Source organism: Ambystoma mexicanum, chromosome 7p, assembly GCF_040938575.1.
Source record: "Ambystoma mexicanum isolate Mex_15411 chromosome 7p, UKY_AmexF1_1, whole genome shotgun sequence".
NCBI lineage: Eukaryota > Metazoa > Chordata > Amphibia > Caudata > Ambystomatidae > Ambystoma > Ambystoma mexicanum.
In genome coordinates this window covers 897,234,265-897,257,423 of record NC_090939.1, presented here as the reverse complement: position 1 = coordinate 897,257,423, position 23,159 = coordinate 897,234,265, and the positions used below count along the sequence as shown (strand labels likewise).

Genomic DNA, 23,159 nt, shown 5'->3' with positions numbered 1-23,159 from the left:
TAGATAGATAATACCAACAGACCGACGCAGACAGATAGATAGAGGTATTGCTTTTTGTTTGTGCTCTATATGGAGCAATCAGATTGACTCTCAGCTACTTCTGGGCCCTTTGAGACACAGCTCAGACAGCTGCAGTTACAAGAGGAAACATCAGTGCAATGTTGGGCTTTGACGGAGCCCCTGAGAAGGCATGACATCCATGAACATCCTGCATGCACTCAGATCTGTTTCTAGTGGCGGACAAAGGGGGCGGCGGCCTAGGGGTCAGAGTGGGGAGGGGTGCTGCAGTGGCTGGCGTGTATCGGTCTCTCAGCATCAGGGACAGATAGGCGAGGGTCTGACTGTTTTATCAGGTTAATATCCGTGTCAGCTGTGTACTGACCACAGACAAAAGACAGAAGCCTGAATTTCCCTCCAGCGCGCCCCCTCACACAAGCATGCCCCCTCACCTTAAATGGCCCTAACTTTCACATGGGGCTCCCAGCCTTAGACAAGTTGGGACCATTAGCCCTCCCCGCCCCACGAGGAGATGATTGCCAGGGCTCAGTGGGTGCTGAAACGCCTGACAATAAAAGCAGGATCCAAGTAAAACTAAAGCGAAAGGTAGGGTGGATGAGGAGGGGACTTGAGGTGCTGGATGGGGTAGTGAGAAAATGAGAGGGTAGAATGATCAAAGATGGAGTTAGTGCGTGGAAGGAAAGGGAAAAGAACATGAACACAGGAATGAACGGAGAAAACGCAGAAAGAAAAAGTACAAGAAGGCCAGAGTGAAGGAACAGAGGGCGTGAAGGAAGAAAGTGAACATTGCATGAAAAACAAAAGGCAATTAACAAGGAAGAAAGCAAATCAAGTGTCAAACGAGAAAACAACAGTAAAGGAAAGGGGGTAAAAGAGCAAAATAAAGCAGGGGATTGAACAAAAAATAAAAGGAATACAAAATGGAATTTAAAAAAGAAATGATGCAAGAGGGAGAGAATGCTGGCCGAAAGTAGCAGTGGCAGCAGAAGGGGATCAGGAAAGGGATGTGCTGCACAAACAGAAAAGGGGAACAAGGTGAAGGAAGGCCTGCTCTCATCTCTCCCTGGATCCTGGGAGCCTTATACTCCATAACAAGCTGGTTCTCTGCCTGGACAAGATGTATGTTACCTCCTTGGTGGTGGTGGCCAAGGTAAGTGTCAGAATTCAGCCCTATCTGACAATTACTGGTATTGGTATTTAAGACGGTTCTCAACAGTTCCTGAAAACATATTGCAAGTGCCATGTGGCTGGCTAACACCTGAAAAATGGCAGGCCATTTTCCAGCCCACAATACACCATCATACACCCAAAAAACCTAACTTGTTCATACACAGTTTTAAGGTCTGCACTATTTTTATACAGAATGTTGATCATTTGTGCGATGTGCACCACAGGCTGATGTGTGCTTGAATCTGAAAAGAGCTTAAGAGCTTAAGAATGGTACATGGCTTGGAAAAAACTACATTTTGGCATTTCGTTGTCCTTGCCGTGCGTGCGGTTGGCCAGCTGTCTTTAATTAGTAACAGCTTATCACGGGCCAACGGCGCACGGCAGGTGTGGCTTGTTTTCCCGAGGCGAAGCCATGCCGGAGGTTCGTGCGGTCTCACGCACGCCAGATGCTTCCTAGAGGATTCATGGTATGTGGAAGCAGCAGTACACTGAGAACTAACGCGGTCCATGAGAGAACGAGCGTCGGTGCACGTGAAGTGCAAGGAAGACCCGCGCCGCCTTGTTCAAGCTCTGCTTCCAGACCGGCGCTGATCCTGTGAACGGGGCCTCGCTTCCATCACGGCGTCATCATTCTTCGTCTGGGACTGCTTGCGAGTCTCCCAGACGCACAGATAAGTGCTCAATGAGTTTGTTTGCTTTCGTGAGTGAACGTGGGGCAATGTTTGCAAAATTATCTTTTGGAAGATAAAGAAAGACTTTCAGGAGCATGTCATATGGGCAGAACTCTATGATTTAGTCTGAATAATGCCTAAGGGATTACTGAATGTTTCTACTATGGAGGCACTAAGCGGGCATGCAGTACAGCCTATAGCTTAGTATTAGGGGCTGCTCCCTCAGTGTATATGTTTGTTGGAATCCATTCTCTGTTGGTGTTGAACTCATACCTTTTGGTCCTACATGTTCTATGTGTGTTAATGTTGCTTATGCTTGACCAAAGGGCCATGTATTATGTTCTTCATCTTGGGAATAAGCTCCCATGAGTTTGCTTCATTTGCGCTTGCATATATGTATTCTATGTCCTGATAACTACTACATGTGCCTGTATCAAGGGGCTGTTAGAGAGCACAAATACGCTAGCTAAGATACTTATTGGCCTGTATTAAGGGGCATATGTGGTGACCTATGTGTGTGTTATGTTTCATGGTATACTATCTACATAGTAGACAGTGTAGGGTTTTTTCCTGTTACTTCCCCTATCCTATCCACTTTAGGTGTTCCCTAACCCTCTATCCGGTTTCCCTTAACCTCCCCTCCCCGTCCACAACCTCTCCCTAACCCTCTTCCCCCCATTGGCTGCCACGTGGTATCCTGTATTTTGAATATCAGGTATGTGTGCCAACCACGGGTGGAGGGTCGACTTCATTCGGCTTCTGTGGTTCGGGGGAGAGTGTCAACACTTTCCTCCCCTATGGTGTTTTTGACACAGTGTTTGGTGGTTAGAGGTGGATCTGGATGGGGCACAGCCTTTAACTGGGTGGGGAGCCAGCATGCACAATTGTTTTTGCCAACCCCAGGTCATTGGGCCCATAGCTGCGCGGAAGCTGTACCTTCTGCTATAATATTTTTGAGGCAAGAGGGGCACATGATGTTGGGTATGGAGAGATTGCATGCAGGGGCAAGTTTTCAGCATTTGAGGAAGCTGCGAACACGACGGGGGGGGCGCACTGTATCTGTTTGCCCCGGTCACCATGTTGCCTAGAAACTGCCCTGACTGCACTATAGGCGGGATAGCTGGGTGGCCTTATGAACACTCAGGGTGGGTTAAGTTCCCAGCTGAGTGCCCTGCTATGTACCTGCAGTCTCACAGACCTCCTTTTTGGGTTCCACTGGTGTTATGAAGACTGAGGCACTCTAAAGCCTGTGCTGTGCGCTCTTCTGAGAAGCATCTGAGTATGCCATATGCCACGCCTTCCTTTACTTAACACCCTCCTTAGTGGGGGGGGGGGGGAGTTTACCGGCCTGAGTTGAAAGCTGACAGTGCACCCCGCGGGACTAAATAAGATTCATTGGCAGCCCTGCGCTCTACACAATAAGCAGGGGGGGGGCTGTGTTAGGACTGAGTCTGCAGGTGTGACCACAAGTAGGAACAAGGGAAGTTATCAGACCCCTGTTTAGACAGGAACTGGCACTGTGTGAGTTAATGAGTGCCACAATGGGCGTGCCCTAAGCTGGCGAGAGGTTAGATTTCCTATTCAGTCAACATTTTCAGGAATATTTTCTGGGCTTTGAGATATTTTTGTTAGACTGGTGGCTTTTTAAATTCACTACTAGATTTGTGTTTTGTTGCATGCTGCATATCCGTTGGTGGCTGCGCAAATGCGCTGGTCCACTTGTCGACTGTGTGAAGGTGGAAGTTCATGCTTTGTATTGGTGAGTCCCCATCACTGTTCACTCGGCCAATGGGTTGTTTTGCTAGGGGTGGAAGGTAAACAGCCGGCGGCGTGTACGCGGATTGCTACTGCCTGCTCCCTTTGTGTAGGGTGCAGTGATCCAAGTCTGGTCTCCTAAGGGGTGAAAGTTATGCTTAGCCTGCTCTACCTACAAAAAATAAGATTGCTTAGACATTGTGTCGCCCTGAAGTCACCCAGCAACCTTGCAGAGAAACTCGGCATCCCTGGCGGACAGCACACCACCAGAAGCCAGGATAGGTGCAGACTTGAAATCCGCCGCTGCAAAAAGGAAAGGACCAGAAAACAAGCCTTCTATGCCTACGCCCCAAGACTATGGAACGTGCTCCCCGTCGGGATCAGACTCGCCCCCACACTCCTACAATTCAGAAAAGAACTCAAGACCCACCTCCTCAAGGAGTCTCTCCTCCTCAACGCCTAAGCCACCACGGCGCGGCTCGCTAGAAGCCGCCCCCACTACTCCTCCTGTGTCCCCCTCTGTATCCTACCCCCTGCTGCATATCTGTTCGTACCACTGAAAAGAAGCCCTCCATTATACATCTGTAATGTTGTAGACCTCTGTAAAGCACGGTGTTATGTATCTGTATTGGTGTACTCGTCTGTAAAGCGCTCCGTTGCTTCTCAAAGATAGGTCTACGCTCAAGAAATACCATAATAATAATAATTGCGACAATGGCAGAGCAAAGCAAATAGGCAATAGCACAAAACCATAACAAACACAGTAAAACAAGGCTGCATAAGAAGATAGCAACAGAGAGATGCAGGTAGGTAGACATGGTGGTTTTCCAAAGTGCTTAAACAGGAGTCCTCTCGCTTCTAAGCGCCGTAATATTGTTTCATTTTCAAGTATAATTGTTTACCAATTTTTACATGTGTATGTAATTGTATTTATATTTGAAAGGTTGATTAATTTCAACTAAAACAAATTTTAAAAAAATAATATTGTTTATTATCAATGTAACGGGACTCTTTAAAATCAAAGATTGAGAGAGGGGCAGGCAAAGTATGTACGTAGACAGGTGCATGGGTAGACAAATACGCCGAGAAACAGCGAGACCATTAGAGACTAGATAGCATACAGACAGAGAGAGCAGCAAAAGAGGCAGGCACGTGACAGGCAGACATGCAGATAATCAGAAGCACATCCTACACCAATATTACATTATCAATAATGCCTTGAGGTGTCCACAAGTCCATGCTTTTAGCAATACGCAGTAAGAAAGTGTTTGCCCCTCGGCGTCACAAGACAGTTTAAAACTCACACCATGTTTCACTGAAAATGCTCCATCTTAACTGGACGAATTTCTCGCGTTCAAAATATAACGCCCACCTTTTATTTTCAGTTCTATGTACGAGCGTAGCAATAGGGGTCGAAAAAAACCCCGCTTAAAATGATCTTCCAGCCAAGATATGCAAAAATAACCCCCCTCCCCCTCTAACCCCCTCTCCTCCCAGGTTTTCTGTAAATTGTGTTACTAGGGTTGCTGTTAAATGGAATTCAATCGCACCGATCTAAATTACGGCACTGTATTCCTAGCGCACCCTTCTTTGCCATCTGTCATTCAAAATTAATATTTTTTTTCTAAACTGAAGATGCTGCGAATCAAATCTATCACTCCGTGGTTTGCAGCAACAAAACGCAGACCGCAACCAAAGCAAGCCCCGTCAGGGCACTACACCTCGAAATGATACACCCAGGAAATGAATTTAGGTCCCGTCGTTAAGCGCGGCCGCTGACAGGAAACCAGTGTGCGCCACCTGCGCCTAAATTGATGTTTAAACGGCTGGGCAGGCGCGCGCGGGTCAGAACATTACAGGGAATTAGCAACACCCGCCGGCTCCTCCTCCTCCTCCTACCAGTGCGTCGGGACACCGCGTGCAGCCGCCGCACCAGGGCGACCAGGGCCATGTTGTCAGCAGGTCTCGCCCGGATCACCTCCCCCGCCGAGGCACAGGTGCAGCGCGTGCATGTTCCTTCCGCTGCAGCAGTGGTGGTCCGCAGCCCCGCATGTCAATGACTGTTCCGGCAGCGGCGGCACCCCTCCTCCCCGTGCACGGCCCAGGTGGAAGCTGCAGGGGTGCCGGGCGCAGCAGACGCCGGCGTCCTCCCGGCAAGGTCGCCCGGAAGCTCTTCGCCTGCTCCCCCAGCCGCCGTGTTTACTCCGCTCTGCCGCGAGATGAATGGCGGTGGTAGTAATGAGAGGCTGTCATACAGCATCCATGCATGAAGACGGGGCGTACAACTCGCGTGCAGCAACCAGAGCTGCACGTCTGTCTTTGCACACCGGACACTCGTAAGAGCTCGCAGCACTTTCATGCATGCCCGACTAATATAAAACCATTATGAAATATGCCCATGGACGGCATCGTACGCTATAGGTGTAGACATATTATAACAGCATATACTCGGGTCCAGTCTCATGCGCCGAAGATCAGACGCGTATGACGGTATGCAGTGCAGCTGCTTATGCCGATATGCACCGGACATAAACTAGAGTCAAATCTAATATACCATAATGCAGCCTAATACGCCCGCAGAGCGCTGCGTTGCCAGTTTAAGATTCGCATTGTAAGTACATTCCCAGATACTCCCTCCATGTGTCACAATATACACCATGTGTTCACTCAGTACAAAGACCACACCGGTCCCAATTTTCCATGATTTACTCTTCCTCGTTCTGCAGATAAATCCACAGGGCTACAAATGGGAGGGTGCGCCATGCTTCACTCAAGTGTTTCCACAAGACCCTTTTCCCAAAAAACAGTCTGCCTTCCTCAATGCACAGACCTTAACACTACTACTGGATACCCTCTCCCTCTGAGTGCAGATGCCAAACGCAGAACTAAATTCACATTGCATCACCCGGAAGAAATGTTCCTGGGCACATTCTGCCACACTTGGCACAGACCCCACACAGGATCACATGTTCCAGACTGCACATTTTCTCAGTTATTACTGATGCCCATGCAGGACTATGTATGCTATTACATGACTTGCTAGTGGTGGCTTCAAGACTGCCTGCACGAACCAGGGGAGTTAAGTTTGGATTTTCCCAGGGGGTACCAGTGAACAGATTCTATGGCATGACAGGAGGCTTCATATTTTGCAAAACAATCTTTACTCCTGAACCACAGCAGCAAAGAAAACAACGTTTGTAACAAAAAAGTTCAAACCATAAAGTCCGAACACAGTTCCAGTACAGTATAAGGGGAACAGCCCAGTCCAACATGGAGAGCAGGTCATGCCCTGTGGATGACCAATGAGCTGAGACCCACCCCCATAAAGGTTCATTACTCAAACACCAACTCCTCTTTCTTTGTTTCTGACGCCACAGCTAAGTCACACCTTCCAGTTGTTTCCTTAGAAATGCTAGTCAGTGTTAGTTTGTTGCAAGTGTAGTATTACAGTGTGCTGTTTATCCAGTGACTTGGTCGCTTGGCTCGGCGTTCACTTTGGATCGTTGGTTTCCTTATATTGCTATTTCGTTACATTGTGATGGGTTACGTTTATTGCTTGGGGCGGTGCATTTCCCTTTGTTCTTTCTTTGGGCCGCCTCTGCCTATTGACGGGCTGCTATGCTGCGCGCACGTCGTCGAAGCCTAGCTTCGGGCCGGCGTCGCGCAAGCATTTTTTCAGTCAGGAATCCATCTGTTTACTGCACGCGAGCCCAGTTCGGGCCCGTCATGCGTTCGGCGTGCTTCCTGTTTCATTCTGTGACGCGCGCGGCCCGTGAGGAAGCTTCGCTTCAGGCTTGCCGCATGTCACAGCTGTTCCCTCAGCCTTTTCTTTATTTTAAAATTATACGCTGCTCACATACAATAGCCTGCTAGGCTTCAGGCACAGCCTGAGTGTTACGGCGAGGTTGCCATCCTTGCCTGCTGCTACTTTCTTCACTTTGCTAGGGTGGGCAGCTGGAAAATAAGCCTGCTCGGCTGTTTTTATCCCCTTCAGTAAGGCAAAAAGAAGTGCCTGTGGTTGCCTTTGTTGGTTATTGTTTAACAAAATACACGCATACATTCTTATTTGTTGGTTTATTTTTTTTATTGCATTTTTCTTGGTTGAGTTATCATTTTTCACTGATATTATTGGGGTTTGTGCTGTCATGGAGCATAAGCGTTTAGGGCCCCCCTCTTCTGCAGATGCCAGCACTCAGGTGCGCCCTTCTAAAAAAAGTGAAAGGTTGGGGGAGGGGGTGGGAGACCAGTCCCATCAAAGCCAGCCGTCGGCGGCTCAGGCAATACAGGTGTCATTGGATACAGCCTTATCAGACCTTAATTGTACCGTGGCCTCCACTTTTGACAGACTTATTAATAGAATTGCCGATTTTCACCCTTTTCTGGAGGTGGGCCCCTCCACTAATGCTCAAGCCCCTAGGAAATATACTAGTAAGACCAAGCATATTGAAGGACAACTCAGTCCATCCTCTGTCCCGTCCCAGGTTTCTTCCCCGCGAGGGATCAGAAGTGCAGGTTGGAAGAATCCCAGCAGCCCCTCTCTGCTACCCTTTGGCAACTTCCTGCTTCTGCTCCTACAATTCCAATTTCTTCCTCCATCCGATAGCTCTGAGGACTCTGATTCGGCTCCAAAGAGGCGCAAGAGGAAGGTAGTCCCTGTCCCTCCAGAGAAAGCGCCTGTTCTGGACGTTAATGGGGTCCCGTTTTTCAATCCTGCCCTCATCCAGCACCCCAGGTCTGCCGAGTGGCATCCTTCAGAGGAGGTTTCCTCTTTTTTTAACTATTGGGTCAGGCGTCCCTTGCCTAAAGAGGACAGAAATAAATTCCGCTCGGAGTGCCCTAGGCTGGTGGTTCCCGACAAGGTGGCTCTCACGCCTGAAATTGACCTGTCCATGGCCCCTTTTCTATCCCAAAAGGGCAAAGACCCCAAGAAAGGGGTGGATAAGGCTTGGCGCAATTGCCAAGACAAGGTATTGGACGTGCTGGGGCCGGTAACGCACATTTTTGAGTTGGCTGAGGAGGTAGCGACCTCCAACACTCCTGTGGACGTTCACATCCTGAGAGGGTAAATTCAATGAACGGTTTGCCTGCTTGGCAACGCAAATGCTTCCATCTCTAAGGAGAGATGTAAATCTCTGCTCATGAGGTTGCATCCTAAGCTGGCCGAAATGTCAGAGAGAAGGGGGTCCTTCAGCCGAGGGCAATTTGTTTGGAGATAGGTTTTTGAAGGATCTCACAGCTTAGGTGCATACGTTCACTGCTTTGGACACAGCCCAAGCTTATATCAAGAAGGTGTTTGCTTCCAGGTTTTCGACAGGGCTGGAAGAGGCAGAGCCTGCTCTTCTGGCCGTTTTTCCCAGGGCACATCCCTTCCCCGCCAATACGCGTCAAGAGGCGTGCACAATTCCTACTCTGCTCGGGGAGCGACTGCCCTGTTCTACCCTCAGAGAAATTCAAATTGCAGAGGATGTGCCGGCAGAGGTGCTGGTAGACCAAGAGGAGCATCAGGTAATGTCTCATGTGTTAAACATTTCTTCCCACAGAAATTTGGGGGGCAGGCTAGCTGGGTTTCTTCCTCAGTGGGAGGCCCTCACTCGGACCCTAGGGTGTTGCAGACAGTAAAGGGGTTTCAAATAGAGTTTGATTTCCCCCCCCCCCCTTGCCAGTTCTCCTTTCCCCTTGGTGTTCAACAAGGTCAAACGGAATCTGATAGATGTGGAGGTCAGGGACCTCATTTCCAAGGGAGCGGTAGTCCCAGCCTCCTACACAGCCTCTCAATTTCTGAGCACTATTTTTCTGGTTCCGAAGCCCGAGGAGGGCTTTCGTCCAGTTATAAACCTGAAGGCCCTCAACTCTTTTGTAGTATACCACCACTTCAAAATGGAGGGGATCCATCGCCACAGGGATACCCTTCTTCCGGCGGACTGGATGGTCAAATTGGACCTCCAGGACGCGTACCTAATGGTCCCCGTTTTCCCTCCCCACCAAGAGTTTCTTCAGTTCCAGTGGGGGGTATCGGGTTTGGCAGTTTGCTTCCCTTCCATTTGGCCTGTCATCAGCCCCTTGGTGTTTCACTAAATTAATGAAATCAGTGATGGCTCGCCTCAGATCCAAGGGCATTCAGATCATAATATACCTGGACTATATGCTCATTTTAGCCCAGAACTCTCAGATTCTTCGCTCTCATCTGGAGTTTAGTGTCCCTCCTCCAGAGGTTAGGTTTTGTCATAAATGTCAATAAGTCCATATTGAGGCCTACGCAATGTATCCAGTTTCTGGGCTTCAATATAGATTCACAGCTCTGCATCCTTCTTCTCCCGGAAGGCAGGCTCTCCAAAATAAGGAAGGAAATTCGTCTGCTTCTTCGGAAGGGGAGGGTCTCCCTCAGGCAGTTGGCCAGGGTAGTGGGGATGTTGTCAGCTTCCATCCAGGCTATTTTTCCAGCCCCCCTACATTACAGTGCGTTGCAACGTCTCAAAGCCAAGCATCTGCGCAGGAGTCTGTCTTACTCACGGTTAGTGGTGTTTTCCCCCGAGTGTCAAGGAGTTTCCCCCCCTTCTCACCTGAGTCCGTTCTTTACTGGTGTCCTTGGTCGATGCCTTCTTGCGGATGGACCGGGTCTTGAAGAAGGCTGCCTGAGTCTCTTCCGAATCCAGAATGCGTTCAGTTTCCGGGACGCCAAATCCAGGAATCCAGGAGGCAGTGGAAGCACGCTAGCCACGAATCCAGGAGATAAGTAGAAGGGGGAGGACAAGGAAGGGATAGCGGGATTGGAAAAAGGAGAAGAACCGCGAGCTACGGAGCACACATCTGGTCGCTACTTCGCAATAGCATTGAGACGCGCGGAGCCGCGGAAGGCGTGGTCTATTAGTAGAAAAGGCTACGTCCAGCGCATGGAGCGAGAAAGGATTACGCTGGACGGCAATGTTGGGAGTATTAATGAGTGCAAGCCCGCTGTGACAGGGACCAAGAAGCCCAAAAGGGGCGCACTCTGTGATTCATGACACCGAGGCCAGGTTAGAACTCCTTTTGGTGGCTCTGGCACATGGATGCCTGGAATGGCAGAGCAATTTTTGGTCCCTCTCTGGATGTCATTCTGGAATCCGATGGCAGCAGAGCGGGCTGGGGAGCCAGGTTAGGGCAGGTCACCACAGGGGGAAGTGGTCCGATTCAGAGAAAGAATTGCATATCAACTGTCTGGAGTTGTTGGCAGGATCTTTTGCGGTCAAGAACCTTCTCAAGGATCGGGGGAATTGCTGTGTCCTCCTCCGCATGGACAATGTCTAGGCAGTGCGATACATCAATCACCTGGGGGCACCAGGTCAGAGGCCCTAGCGGGTCTAGCAAGGGAATTTTGGCATTTTTGCCTTGATCGGGATATTGTGTTGAAAGCAGAGTATCTTCCGGGGGTCAGCAACGGTTGCAGATTGGAATTCCAGGCATCTGCAGGACAGAAGCGACTGGGTGTTGGACTGGGAGCTCTTCGCCAAGATATCGTCTCTCTGGTGTCCAATAGCAGTGGATCTGTTTGCCTCAAGGCTAAACTGCCAAGTTCCCAGGTTTTACAGCTGGAGGCCGGATCCCTGTGCTCTAGCTACCGACGCGTTCCTTGGTCGGGCCCTCTGGCATATGCCTTCCCTCTCTTTGCCATGATAGCCAGGGTGCTAGATCAGGTACGCAGGCAGGCGGCAACTCTTGTGGTGATAGCCCCCTTTTGGCCTTCCCAGATGTGGTTCCCAGCCCTCTTGGAGTTGGCAGTGGACTTCCCTCGTCTCCTTCCTCTATCCCCAGCTGCTGTCAGATCCGGCGTGTCTCCTTCACAAGCTGGTCCTTCAGGGGCACCTCTCCCTTATGGCTTAGAAGATTTCAGCTCTTCCTGGTGCTTCCAAAGACTTTCACAAGACTCTGTGTCGGTCATCAGGGACTCCTGGGCGGCCTCTACTATGTTGGGATACTCTTCAGCATGGAACCGCTGGCTTGGCTGGTGTGTGGCTAGACACCTCGATCCCGTTTCTGCCCCTCTGGTAGAGATAGTACATTTTCTGGTGGAGTTATTCAAATAAGGTAAAGCTTACAGAATTATAAATGGGTTCAGATCTGCTATTTCTGCAGGACATCTTTTGGTTAAGGGGGAGCCTGTGGGTAGACATTTTCTGGTATGTAGAGCCCTAAAATCCATTTGCATTAAAGTCCCACCGAAAGCGAGGTATTGAGTTCTCTCGGATGTTAATAGCCAGGCCTCATAATGAAAACCTGTCTTTGCAGCAGCTATTTTCCAAACTGGCAATGTTGTTATGTCTGATGTCTATTAAGAGGGTGTCTGATATCAGAGCGTTGGATGTGGACAATAAGGTATTCACACCTCAAGAGGTCACCTTTATTTCACGAAGAACTAAATGTTTGATTTCCTCAATATCTTATCCAGCCTTTCCAGAAGATTGTAAGCTATGTGTTATTACATGTTTGAAATGTTTTGAGTTGAAGACGGAGGATCTTAGGCCTCTGAATACCTCTCAGCTGCTGATTTCCTACAGGAAGCCCCATAAGCCGGTATCCCCTTCCACTTTGGCCAGATGGATTAAGTGGGTCATGCGGGAGGCGGGTGTTGGCACGTCCTCCTTTGGTCGCCATTCGGTTAGGGGTGTTATGGCTTCTAAAGCCGCTTTGCTTGGGAGTAGTGTGGAACAAATTCTGAAAGCAGCTGATTGGTCAAGAGAGTCAACTTTCAAAACGTTTTATCATAAGCGTGTTGCTCATGTTGCTGTTGATGTAATGCAAGGGCTTTGAATTTGCATAATATGAAGCCTCCTGCTGTGCCATAGAATGGCTAATCCCCCGCACTAACGTGAGAGGGGGTTTAGATTCTATTAAAGACAGGAAGCAAGTATTATCCCACCCACTCACCCTTTTCTGTTTCTTATTCTTTCAGCTTTCGAGTGTGAGGTCCTATTTTAAAGAAGTTTCGTCATTGTTTCAAGTTGCAGGAAAGTTGCTATCCCTCAAGATTCATGGGATCTTTTTCTCCACACTACGCAGTTGGATCGTTGCAGTGGACGTCTGAGGCAAGACAGCTGCAGAAAGAGGAGTTGGTGTTTGAGCAATGGACCTTTATGGGGGTGGGTCTTAGCTCGTTGGTCATCCACAGGGCATGACCTGCCCTCCATGTTGGACTGGGTGTTCCCCCTTATGCTGTATTGGACTGACTTTATGGTTTGAACTTTTTTGTTGCAAGAGTTTTTTTCTTTGCTGCTGTGGTTCAGGAGTAAAGATTGTTTTGCATAATACTCGCCTCCTGTCTTTAATAGAATCTAAACCCCCTCCCACGTTAGTGCGGGGGATTAGCCATTGTAAGTATGGGGACATTTAGCACAAATGGCTGTTCCCGGCGGGTGCCTGGGCCCAGGCGCACCCGCGCACTCAGTGACCCTGGCCGGCAAAGACCCACCTATTGTGGGGTGCCGGGCTGGCAGGAGTGGCTGGTAGTGCCCAGTAGGTGCCAGCACATACTGATTTTGGGTGGTTGATGCTGGTCTTCGCGGGTATGGCCCAGGTTGGGGGGTGTGGCAATGTGAAAATCCCACATAATGGAGGACGGAGAGGGACTTGGGCATCGGTCGCCGAATCTTCTTGAAGTCTGCAGCGCCGTGCTCCTGCTGCCTGGTGTCACGCACTCCCAAAAAGCCCCAGCCCCCACCTCCTCCCGAGCCCTTGCCTCCTTACCTGTAATGTGGTCCGGGTCTGGGTGCTCGCGGCTCCTCTCCACTCGGCCCGCAACGAGGCCCCACCCATGTTGGCGCTCCTGGTGCTTTCGTCCTCGCGGGTCCTGGGGCCTGCCATGGCGCCTGCTGGAGCCAGGGGGCACCTTCAGGTTCCACGGGCACCCCAGGATGCTGGCACACAGCAACCATGGGTCACGTGAACCGATTAGCGGTCATGTGACCCTGAAGAAAGCGAAAAGGTGGTCACGAGACCAGGTGGGCAGTCACGTGACCCGGAAATACGAATAAAACGGCGTCAATCCACCCATCCAGCGCTTCTCAGATGTTTTTCTTGGCGGCTAGTGGTGTTTCTTGGAACTTCGTTTTGACTTCAGATTTTTGGACTTTGCTTGGTGTACCTGGACGGCAATTGGATTAACCCTTTGCTTGTAACTTTCTGGAACTGGTTTTTGACCTTTGGAACTCTGTTGGACTTCTACCTGGATTACCCTTTGGATTTGTTGACCTAGGATTGAAACCTTGTGCTTTGTCTATCAAGTATTGTGACTTTTGTATTCTGCTTGGCATTCCTGCTGATTACCTACTTTCTCCGCTGCCCTCTTCCCCGAGGTTGGAACTATTAGGTTCCACGTCAGCACCGGTCATCTCTGGGGTAGGAATCATTTACAGTACATTTCCTTTTATAGTGATACTACTACTGTATTTGTATCTAACCCCTGCCTTTTCTTTCAGCCATCCGGGAACCGGTGCATCCTGTTGCTACCACCCCCTGCGGCGCCAATAACTGATCAGCGAGTGATATTACTCATCTCTGATTGGTGCTTGGGGACGGAGGCACTATAATCTTCGTGGACTCAAAGGCGTAACACCTGGGCCCATGCCATCTCGACAGTCTTCCTAATCATACTTTTACTGCTACTGATGACATCCCCGGAGACCGTCTGCCCTCTTCGCCCTCCTTGGCTGCTTTCCTCGTTTCGGGATCCTAGGACTCAGTGTTTGCATCTAATAGTTCAGTGTGCACAGCCTGGAGAACCGACTTCGGGGTATGTACCAAAGGAGTGCAGGGGTCAGGGGCGGTCTAGGGGTGTCGGGCCCAGAGCGGGGGAAAGACGGATCGGGGTAATGGGTTTGTTCATAGCGGGCTGAGGGGGGTATGCATGACCGTGGGCAGTGAATGTGAGGGGATTTCTGTTTTTTCAGTAGCCGACTTTTGTCAGGCCTGATTGGGATCAAGAGGAGCACTGGGTGTGTTTGTTTTGGCGGGCGTTTTTTTGGGTGTAACAACACTTTGCATTTGTTTCACTGTACTGCTGTGCGTTGCCTGGGGTGTCATTTTCAGTGTGAGTCTTTCTGAATGACATCTTCAAGGACATTCTAGATATCTTTGTGGCCATTTATCTAGATAACATCCTAATATTCTCTCCTTCCCTGACTGAACACATAAGGCATGTATGGGCTGTACTCACCAAAATTGGGGCTAAACACCTTCACGCAAAGGCATACAAATGTGTATTCCATAAAGAACGGGTAGCCTACTTGGCCTATAGCCTGTCACCCAATCAAGTTGAAATGGATCCTTGAAAGATTGACAATTTTTATCTGAGGTTTATTCCTGCATACTCCCAGTTCTTGCTTTCCTTGACAGCCCTCCTCAAGAAGGAACAACACTTCTAATGGAACGCTCAAAATCAGGACTCTTTTGATAAAATAAAGGCAGCATTCACCACTTATCCCGTTTTACAGTTACCTGACGCTTCGCATCCTTATACTGTGGAGGTTGATGCATCCGATTATGCCATCGGAGCGGTCCTGTTGCAAGAGAATCCCCTTTCTGGTAAGTGTCATCCAGTGGCCTACTATTCACGTTAGCTGAATGTTGCCAAACACAATTACAGTATGTTTGACAAAGAGTTGCTTGCAATCAAAGAGGCCTTCATCACTTGGCGTCATTATTTGGAAGGCGCAATTATCCCATTTTGGTTATCATTGATCATAAAAACCTGGAATTCCTCAAAACTGCCAGAAATATTAACCAAAGGCAGAATCGTTGGATACATTTATTTTCCCGTTTTGACTTCCAAGAGACATATAAACCTGGTTTGTTAAACACAAAGGCTGATGCACTGTCTTTTAGAGGCCCTCCTGTGAGCGAATACCTTTCTTGACACCCTCCTAGATCATCACCACTCGGGATATGGTTCTGAAACAATATGAGACAGCACTTATGAATAGCTACACAGCCAACAGGAAAAGAGCATTTTCGCAGGAAGATCCCTTATACCATGAATATCGCGGATTACTGTTTAAAGGACAGAAACTATGGTTACCTACCTGGACCTTCCAAGCCCACCTGTTACAATGGTGCCATGATGTACCTGAGGCCGGGCACTACGGTATAAAAAGACCCAGGAGAAAGTTAGAAGCTATGCTTTGTGGGATGGCTGGCAAGCTGAGATTATATTCATGGGAGCGGAATCTGTGCTAGTGCCAAGATACTGCGTCGAAAGATGATGGGTCTGTTACTGCCCTTACCAATTCCTTCTGGACGCTGGAAGATGTGTTCAATGGATTTCATCACTGACCTTCCTCCCGTCCAAACGTGACTTCTAACTTAACCATCGTAGATTCCTTCACAAAACTGGCACACTTCATTGAATTATCTAAAGTACCCTCTGCTTCAGTCCTTGCTAATCTTTTCATATCACAAGTATTCCATCTCCATGGACTTCAGGAATCCATATTTACTGATAGGGGTACTCAATTTGTGTCGTGATTCTGGAGAGAGATCAGCAGACTATTAGGAATCACACTGAGATATTCATCGGCTTATCATCCACAAAGTGATGGCCAAACCGAGAGGGTGAACCAAGTTATCAGTCCGTATTTATGCTGTTATGCTACAGAGAGGAATGAAGATTGGGTCATCTTGTTACCTCTAGACACATTTCCCTATTATACCTTCATTATACGTCAATTGCAGTTATTCCAACAACAGCCAGCGCATCCCTAGGATGGTTGGTTGTGTTGGTGAGCATTAAAGTATTCACTAAGTGGTTGTGTTTTGACTTTGCATGTAGAACCACCAAAGGCAGTACATGCCCCTCATACTAGTAGAACCACAAAGGTTTCTGAGAACCACTGGCACTCATGACATCAAAGCCATTCCTCTGTTGACAGAAATCAGCTCCTCATTGACTGTAAAGTGTGTGCTGCCATTTGCACATTGATAGTGCAGGGTTCCTGTGAGAGCACAAGAGAGTGGAAGAGTAGACATGGGATATAATACAGTCTTGTTGATATTGTCATTGGGCTATGTGAGAAACCTGAGGGTAAACTCACAACTTCTCCTCTTGGATCCTCTTCTCAGGTGGCCAAGGAAAAGGCCATTGCTTTTGGATCCTGACCCTCTGGGTGGAGAAGCCAGGGAGGATCACCTGGGTAGAGGGTCCTTGGGGATTGGGGAGAAGATATCCACAGGTGAGACATTGTATCCACCTTTCCCTTATGAGAACCAACCTCACCCTCCCTCAGCGTTCATGGGCTGTTGTAAACCATCTCCCCTCATTCCACCCACTATGGTACTGGGACGAGGAAGAGGCGACCAGGAGTAGTGAACACTAGTAAGTCATTTCACCACTCTAGTAATTAGATGAGGAAGAGGCCTGCAGAGTGTTGTAAAGGTCAGGCATGTCTCAACTGCTCCAATTATTGCAACCAGGCAATTACGATTTGGGACTCGCACCTGCAACCTGTTAAGTGGTTGCAGGTCCATAAAAAGGAAGGAGTCCAGCAGGGAATCCTGTATGCAAGGAGGCAGCCGAGGTGGGTCCTGCAGGAGAGACAGGATGCCAACAGATGACCTCAAGGAAATGTGGAGCCAAGGGCCAGACGGGCCGGGATATGACCACATGGGTGGGAGACTCATTGGTCAAAGGTCCATAGCCGGAGCTACGGACACAGAAGAAAGAAGCAAAGTGACTGACAGCATCTATAGAGAGAGAGCAGAGCTGCCAGCGGGATCCTGAGAGAATGTGAAGTGCGAGCGGAGCCTGTGGTCGAAAGCAAACCTGTTGGTGCGACTGAAACCAAAAGCACAGCTCCGCGGAGCGAACGCCAGGGACCGGTGAGTGTAGAGGGAAGAGCGCTCGAACCGGGGGACTCCTGGGGCTGTGTGGGAAAGCTGACTTAGACACAGAATGAATGAAAAAGCACGCGGAAGAGTAAATGAATCCAAAGCAACGCGTTGAGCGAAAAATATAAGGACAATATAACATGAAAGCAGCAGATTGAAAAATCACAGCTATTGAATACCGAACTAAATGAAAGCTTTTGGCAAAGCTATGCCTTGATGACAAGTGCTTGTGAAATTCAAATAGGGCCTATTGAAAGCAAAGCACGAGCCGTATGAAATACAAAAGAAAGCAAGTATGGAAGATTTGCGGGATAGCATGAAAGCAAGCTGCTGAAGGAACAAAACCACCACAAAGTGAACTATATATGAAAATACATTGTGGCAAGACCAAAAGACTGGCAAAGTAAAGGACACATTGTGGCAAAGCCAAGAGGCTGACCAGGAGAAGCCAAGTGAAGGTGAACCATAATACAGGTACAAATACAGAAGAACCTGTCTGGGCTAGGGAGCACATGCATCCTGGTTGCTCGACCTGTAATGGGTGGACCGTGTGGTCTGACAACTGCGCCTAGACCAGGGAACCCCAATTGTGAAAACCAAAGAGGTTGCTGAAAACAGGAGAAAGCAATCTGATTGAACTGTTAAGAAACCAGAAGGAGTATAAAGTTGGTCTGGGGCTGATTCTGAACATTGAAAGATTGAGAATAAGTACAAGTTAACTTTCTTTAACTTGGGGAAGGGAACCAAGGGGTTTTGTGGAACTGTCTTGAACTTGGGGAAGGAAATCCCGAGACTTTTGTGGAACTATCTTGAACTTGAGGAAGGGGAGCTGAAAAGTAATCCAGGAGCTGGAAGAAGCTCGGGACTGTATTCGGAACACTATTTCTTGTATTGCTGCTATCCCTACACATTGTTTAGCCTTAGTTGTGAGGGCAAGTATATGTTTGGACACAGACAGACTTTTAAATTGAATGTTTTGCCTCAGACTTTCCTTAGTTTCTTTAGGTAGGGAATTTCTCACCTTATTATAGGGCAAGTTAGGCCTTCAATCATCCTGACATTTGAGTTAATAAAACATTGCTGCTTGAACTTTGAATCTATTGTCTGTGTCTTGCTTCATGATGCCTTCACAGCTATCCAGCATTGTGTTTAAAATAAATCCTGAAACAAAAAGATGACTTATTTATACAGGAAAATGGACACAATTAGGTGACTGTAAGGCACATATCTGTAACTTCAGTCAAGTAATGCACACCATCTATCGGAGCTGGGCTTCCGATCATTTTAGGAATGTAAGTTGACTCTGAAGGTTGGGTCACAGTCCAAACCTGTTGCTGCACTGAATGATTGTCTTGAGTTTTTATATTGTGAGGAGCAGTACAGTGGCACAATTTGTTCAGTACATCATATGTAAATGCCATATCATGTCATGTAAACATTACAGATGATTAAACAAAATAATTCAGTTAGCCTAGGTCCTAAAATATATGGCAAATTTGATGGATTAAGCCATGATATGTGGTAAAGTGTCAGCTTTTTGCTGTTGCAAAGACATATTGCAATTTTACAGCAGGTTATTGTAGTGTTAAACTGCTGCGAAGGAACATGGGGTGCTTTTGTCCTTTTTTTCTGAAAAACTGTCCTTCCATGTAATGCCTCCATGTATAGATAGGTTAATAACCTAGGTTTTCACGTGGCAAAAAGCCCCAGAGCCTTCCTCTCTACTATCTGGGTAGCAATATGATGAGTATATAACAGAAAGTGAGAAACAACTTCAATTATAAGCAACACATAATTGTTTAACGATGCATTCTTCTAACTGTATTAACCAATAGGGTATTGGATGGGAGTCATTATCATTTGCTGCTTATAATATAAGTTGTTGCTCTATTTTTGTTAGATACCCATTTCCTTGTAATGCGACATTGCATCCAAAGAAACGCTTGTGACAACACTTCCATGGCTGTACCCTGTGATTTTATTGCAGAATATCCACAACACACATTTTTCAGTGCAGAATATTCATCGCAAAGGAATTCACATACAATATATAACATAAAAAAGCTTGTGCTGTGATTTAGGTAGTGTGCAACCTAACCCGAAGTAGAGACTACATAGGTGCAAAAACAGCTTGAGAACTGTGCACACGATCCACTCCTATGGGATGATTCCGCCAGGCGAGATGACATGTGGACCATACTCTGAGCCGGTTATGTACAGATGCAAAGTGGGGACTACAACTTCCAGCCTACACTAGCTTGTAAGACGATGGCCGCGAACCCCGGTAAACGGGGGTTTTTATGCACCAACATAATAACTTATGCTTACAGTAACTTGCAAACTTATAAAATATAGGCTTTGCACAGGTTGTTAATAATACGGCTGTCATAGACATATGGGTAAATACCTATGCGTGGTACTGGGACACGACTGTGTCAGTCCTGTTTCTATGTCCGTGCTAGTTCCACTGAGTAAATAGAGAGGACGGAATACGGGACACCGAGACTGTCGAACTTCACGAACAAGACAAATGCGCTGTGATACTCCAGGTAAGGAAAATAGATGCAGAGTTCTCATTGTATGTAGTGGGAATCAAGCAGCGATGACCGCTCTGCTGTAGGAGCAGGCGAAGGTCCATGTTATTAAATGGATGTGCGCGGGCGACATATGTAAAACACTGAACCTTATGTTAAAAACACCTGTTGTGATTTAAAAAGAGACAATTTAGAGTTGCCATCTATTACAACCTCAAACTGTTCACCATAGTATTAAATTCAAATCCCTCTGCATCATCCACAAGGCGGTCTGGGCCCAGGAACTACGCTATCTTCAACTTTATCTAACTAAATACACCCCCTGTAGACCAGTACGTTCCTCTAGCTCTAACTCTCTGTGCGCAAAGCATTTTGCTAAACAGAGGGCAGATGGTTGTTTGTTTGCTTTCCTCAGCTGGCTCCCTCCTATGGAACAGCCTCCACCTCCATCTGCTCCTTGTGCAGGATCTTCTTAAATTCTAGAAGCTCCTTAAGACTCTCCTCTCTACCTCCTCCTCCTTCTCTTATTCTCTCCACTGCTAGTCCCACAGTTGCTGCGATTGGCATCCTGGGCCCTTAATCATGCTCGTGGACCTGACCTCCCGCACCCAATCAGCCCAGCTCCTGTCTATCTGCACTTGCACTTACACCCTCCGCCGTGGTGGCTTGCATTTACATCCCTTGAGGCTCCAGGCTGTATAACACTCAACATTTTTAGCACTTCATCTGTAGCTCACCCATAAGCTCAGAGTCCACAACACTGACTCCCTGCCTTCTTCCTTGCTGCACTTGAAACACTTGTGTATAGGCGCGTTATAAATGCCATATTATATAATATCACTTGCACGTTCTGAATACTCACAAGGCATAGTAGGTGTGTCCTGGCTTCCTCCCCCCTGCCCCCCACTGCTCTTATATAATGTTATTAAATCTCCCTACAGAATAACCGACTTCTATTTTTCATGCAAGGAAGTCTCTGTGGGCTCTGGCGGTTCTGAGAAGATTGTCAGCACAGTTAATCCTGTTCTGTCTGAATTTAGTAATCAGCTGAAGGCAGAGCTGTCTGTGTCTGCCCCATGTCTACCGAGTCTGTCTCCAGCGCACTAGGTGTGGCTGTTACAACGGTCCCCTGTTTTTCAGATGGCTCTACATCACTCAGACAGGAAGTTGCAATGGACCGATGCGTGTGCTTGGTGCGTACGGACTCTGGCTCTGATTTAAATAGCATTGTCATAGACACAAAGGAGGTTTTACACGTTTCTGCTAATGTTACCGACTACATCACTGACAATATCATGGGGGTGCAAATACTTATTAACGCTGATATCCCATCCGAAGTCACACCTGTTGTTGCCCCAAATGTCAATCTGGTGAAAGCATAAGCGGAGGTTTATGCACCTACTGCACTAGATGTTCCTAATGTGTCTTTTAACCTTGGAGTGCTTGAGGCTTCATCTTGCCTGTGGAAGCAGTGTCGGATAAATCTATTCTATTTCATTCTACGCATGTCAGTGAATCAAGCACTATTAGCAACAACGCTGCCTCAATGTTTGGAGTCTTGGAGAACCGACTTTCACACCTTTTGCTTTGGTCAGACAATATCTTGAATCATTTAAAACAGCAAAATACTGTGATTTGTAAACTTGCAGGTTCCCTTAACCAACTCGAGACCACTTTATTGGGTCACTCGAATTGTCTCGAGAAAATTGAGTCCAACATAGAGTCTTTGACGTTGATGTGCAAACCTTTGGTACATTCCAACAAATCCTATGAGGCAGTCGTTGCTACCACCTAGTGTGGTGCCTCCCTCTGTCTCAAAGCCTTTTTCCTGGTACTTATGTAAAAAGCGAATAGTCATCTGCCAGGCAAAAAAGTATGCTGACCATAAACGTCCAAAGAAAACGTTAGGAGTTCGAATTCTTCAACCATTGCAAGATGAAGCTTTGGGGCATTGCCGACTGACTTTGGAGTTGAGTGCTCCTTATAGAAGGGGAATCCCACTGGTTTGCATACCGCAAAGAGCAACAACACTATTTTCCCAGGAGTACAGGAGCCGGTTGGGACTGCTCCCTTGACCAATTGTGTTGTGCAAACATCTTTCTCCACTGAAACTATGAGCGATCCACCGACTACTAAAAAAGCTCCTTTGTCAAGTACTCAATCTGCTGTGAATAGTCACGGAGCTAAGTCAGTCACTGAAGCCTGGACTACTGCAGACCCGCCTACTGTGGGTAACAGGAGAGTAGGGCTTTGCCGGAAAAAACTAAAACTTGGGGTAGCTGGATCTAAAGACCAGCTTTAGTCGGTTGCGGTGTACAACTTAAAACAGTTGTTTTCTATTCCTGCTGTGTTGCCCCCCACCTTTAAGCCTCTAGTCCCCAGTATCATTGAGTAAAACTGCAATGACGGTGGAGGTTCAAACCGATTTTCCCCAATAATCGAAATACCACTTACGGTTGTTACTGATTGCGATACTGATAATTTCGAGAAGGCCCTACAAATTAGAAGTATTTTCCGTAAGGTCAAACATGATTATTTAAATTGTTCTGTGAGAAACCAAAGGGTGTCTCACTAGCTAGAACCCGGGGATCTCTTGCTCAGGTGGCTAGGGCATGGCCATCACCTTTGGATCCAGACCTTGGGGGTGGACAAGTGCGGGGGGGATTCACCTGGATGCGGGGTCCTCTGGGAGTGGGGATGAGACATCTGATGGCAAGATGTGGTATCCCCCTCTTCACAACACACCCCTACCCAACACTTCCTCCACCTTTATAGGTTGTTGCAAGTCTTGTCCTGTTGCCCCCTCCCCAATTCCAACAGGTACCCACATCAAAGGCAGGCGTTTTAGAACAAACACAACACCCTATATCTCACAATAAAGTTTTTTCCCCTTCTTCTGATGATATTTTTACCACCTCTCCAAAAAACTACAACTTCCACAATTCCTACCTCCACTCTAGAAATTCCATTTACCAATCCACTCGGGCGAAGAAGAGGCGAGGTGGAGCTTTGAAGATGACCCATAGAAATCATTGCACCAGGGATTCCTATGGGGAGTCGTCATGTTGTCCCGTTGATGAGTTCTGGGAATAAGGCCAGGCAAGGTCAGGGCTCTCTTTACAATAATTCCCACCTGAAACCTGTTAACTCTCCCAGGAAG

At 47.8% G+C, this 23,159-nt stretch overlaps 1 protein-coding gene across 2 annotated transcripts in view; it reads right to left on the bottom strand.

Annotated features, from left to right (window-relative positions):
* MCF2L (MCF.2 cell line derived transforming sequence like) overlaps positions 1–23,159 on the bottom strand; it is an 892,749-nt gene that overhangs the window by 783,695 nt on the left and 85,895 nt on the right. The window contains exon 1 of one of the 2 annotated variants that reach the window (XM_069637165.1): positions 5,514–5,631. The exons of the other annotated variant lie outside the window; for it this stretch is intronic. Coding sequence (XP_069493266.1) covers positions 5,514–5,565 — 52 coding nt within the window. The 5' untranslated portion in view covers positions 5,566–5,631. Of the gene's footprint in view, positions 1–5,513; positions 5,632–23,159 lie in introns of those variants that run through there. 2 annotated transcript variants of the gene reach the window in all.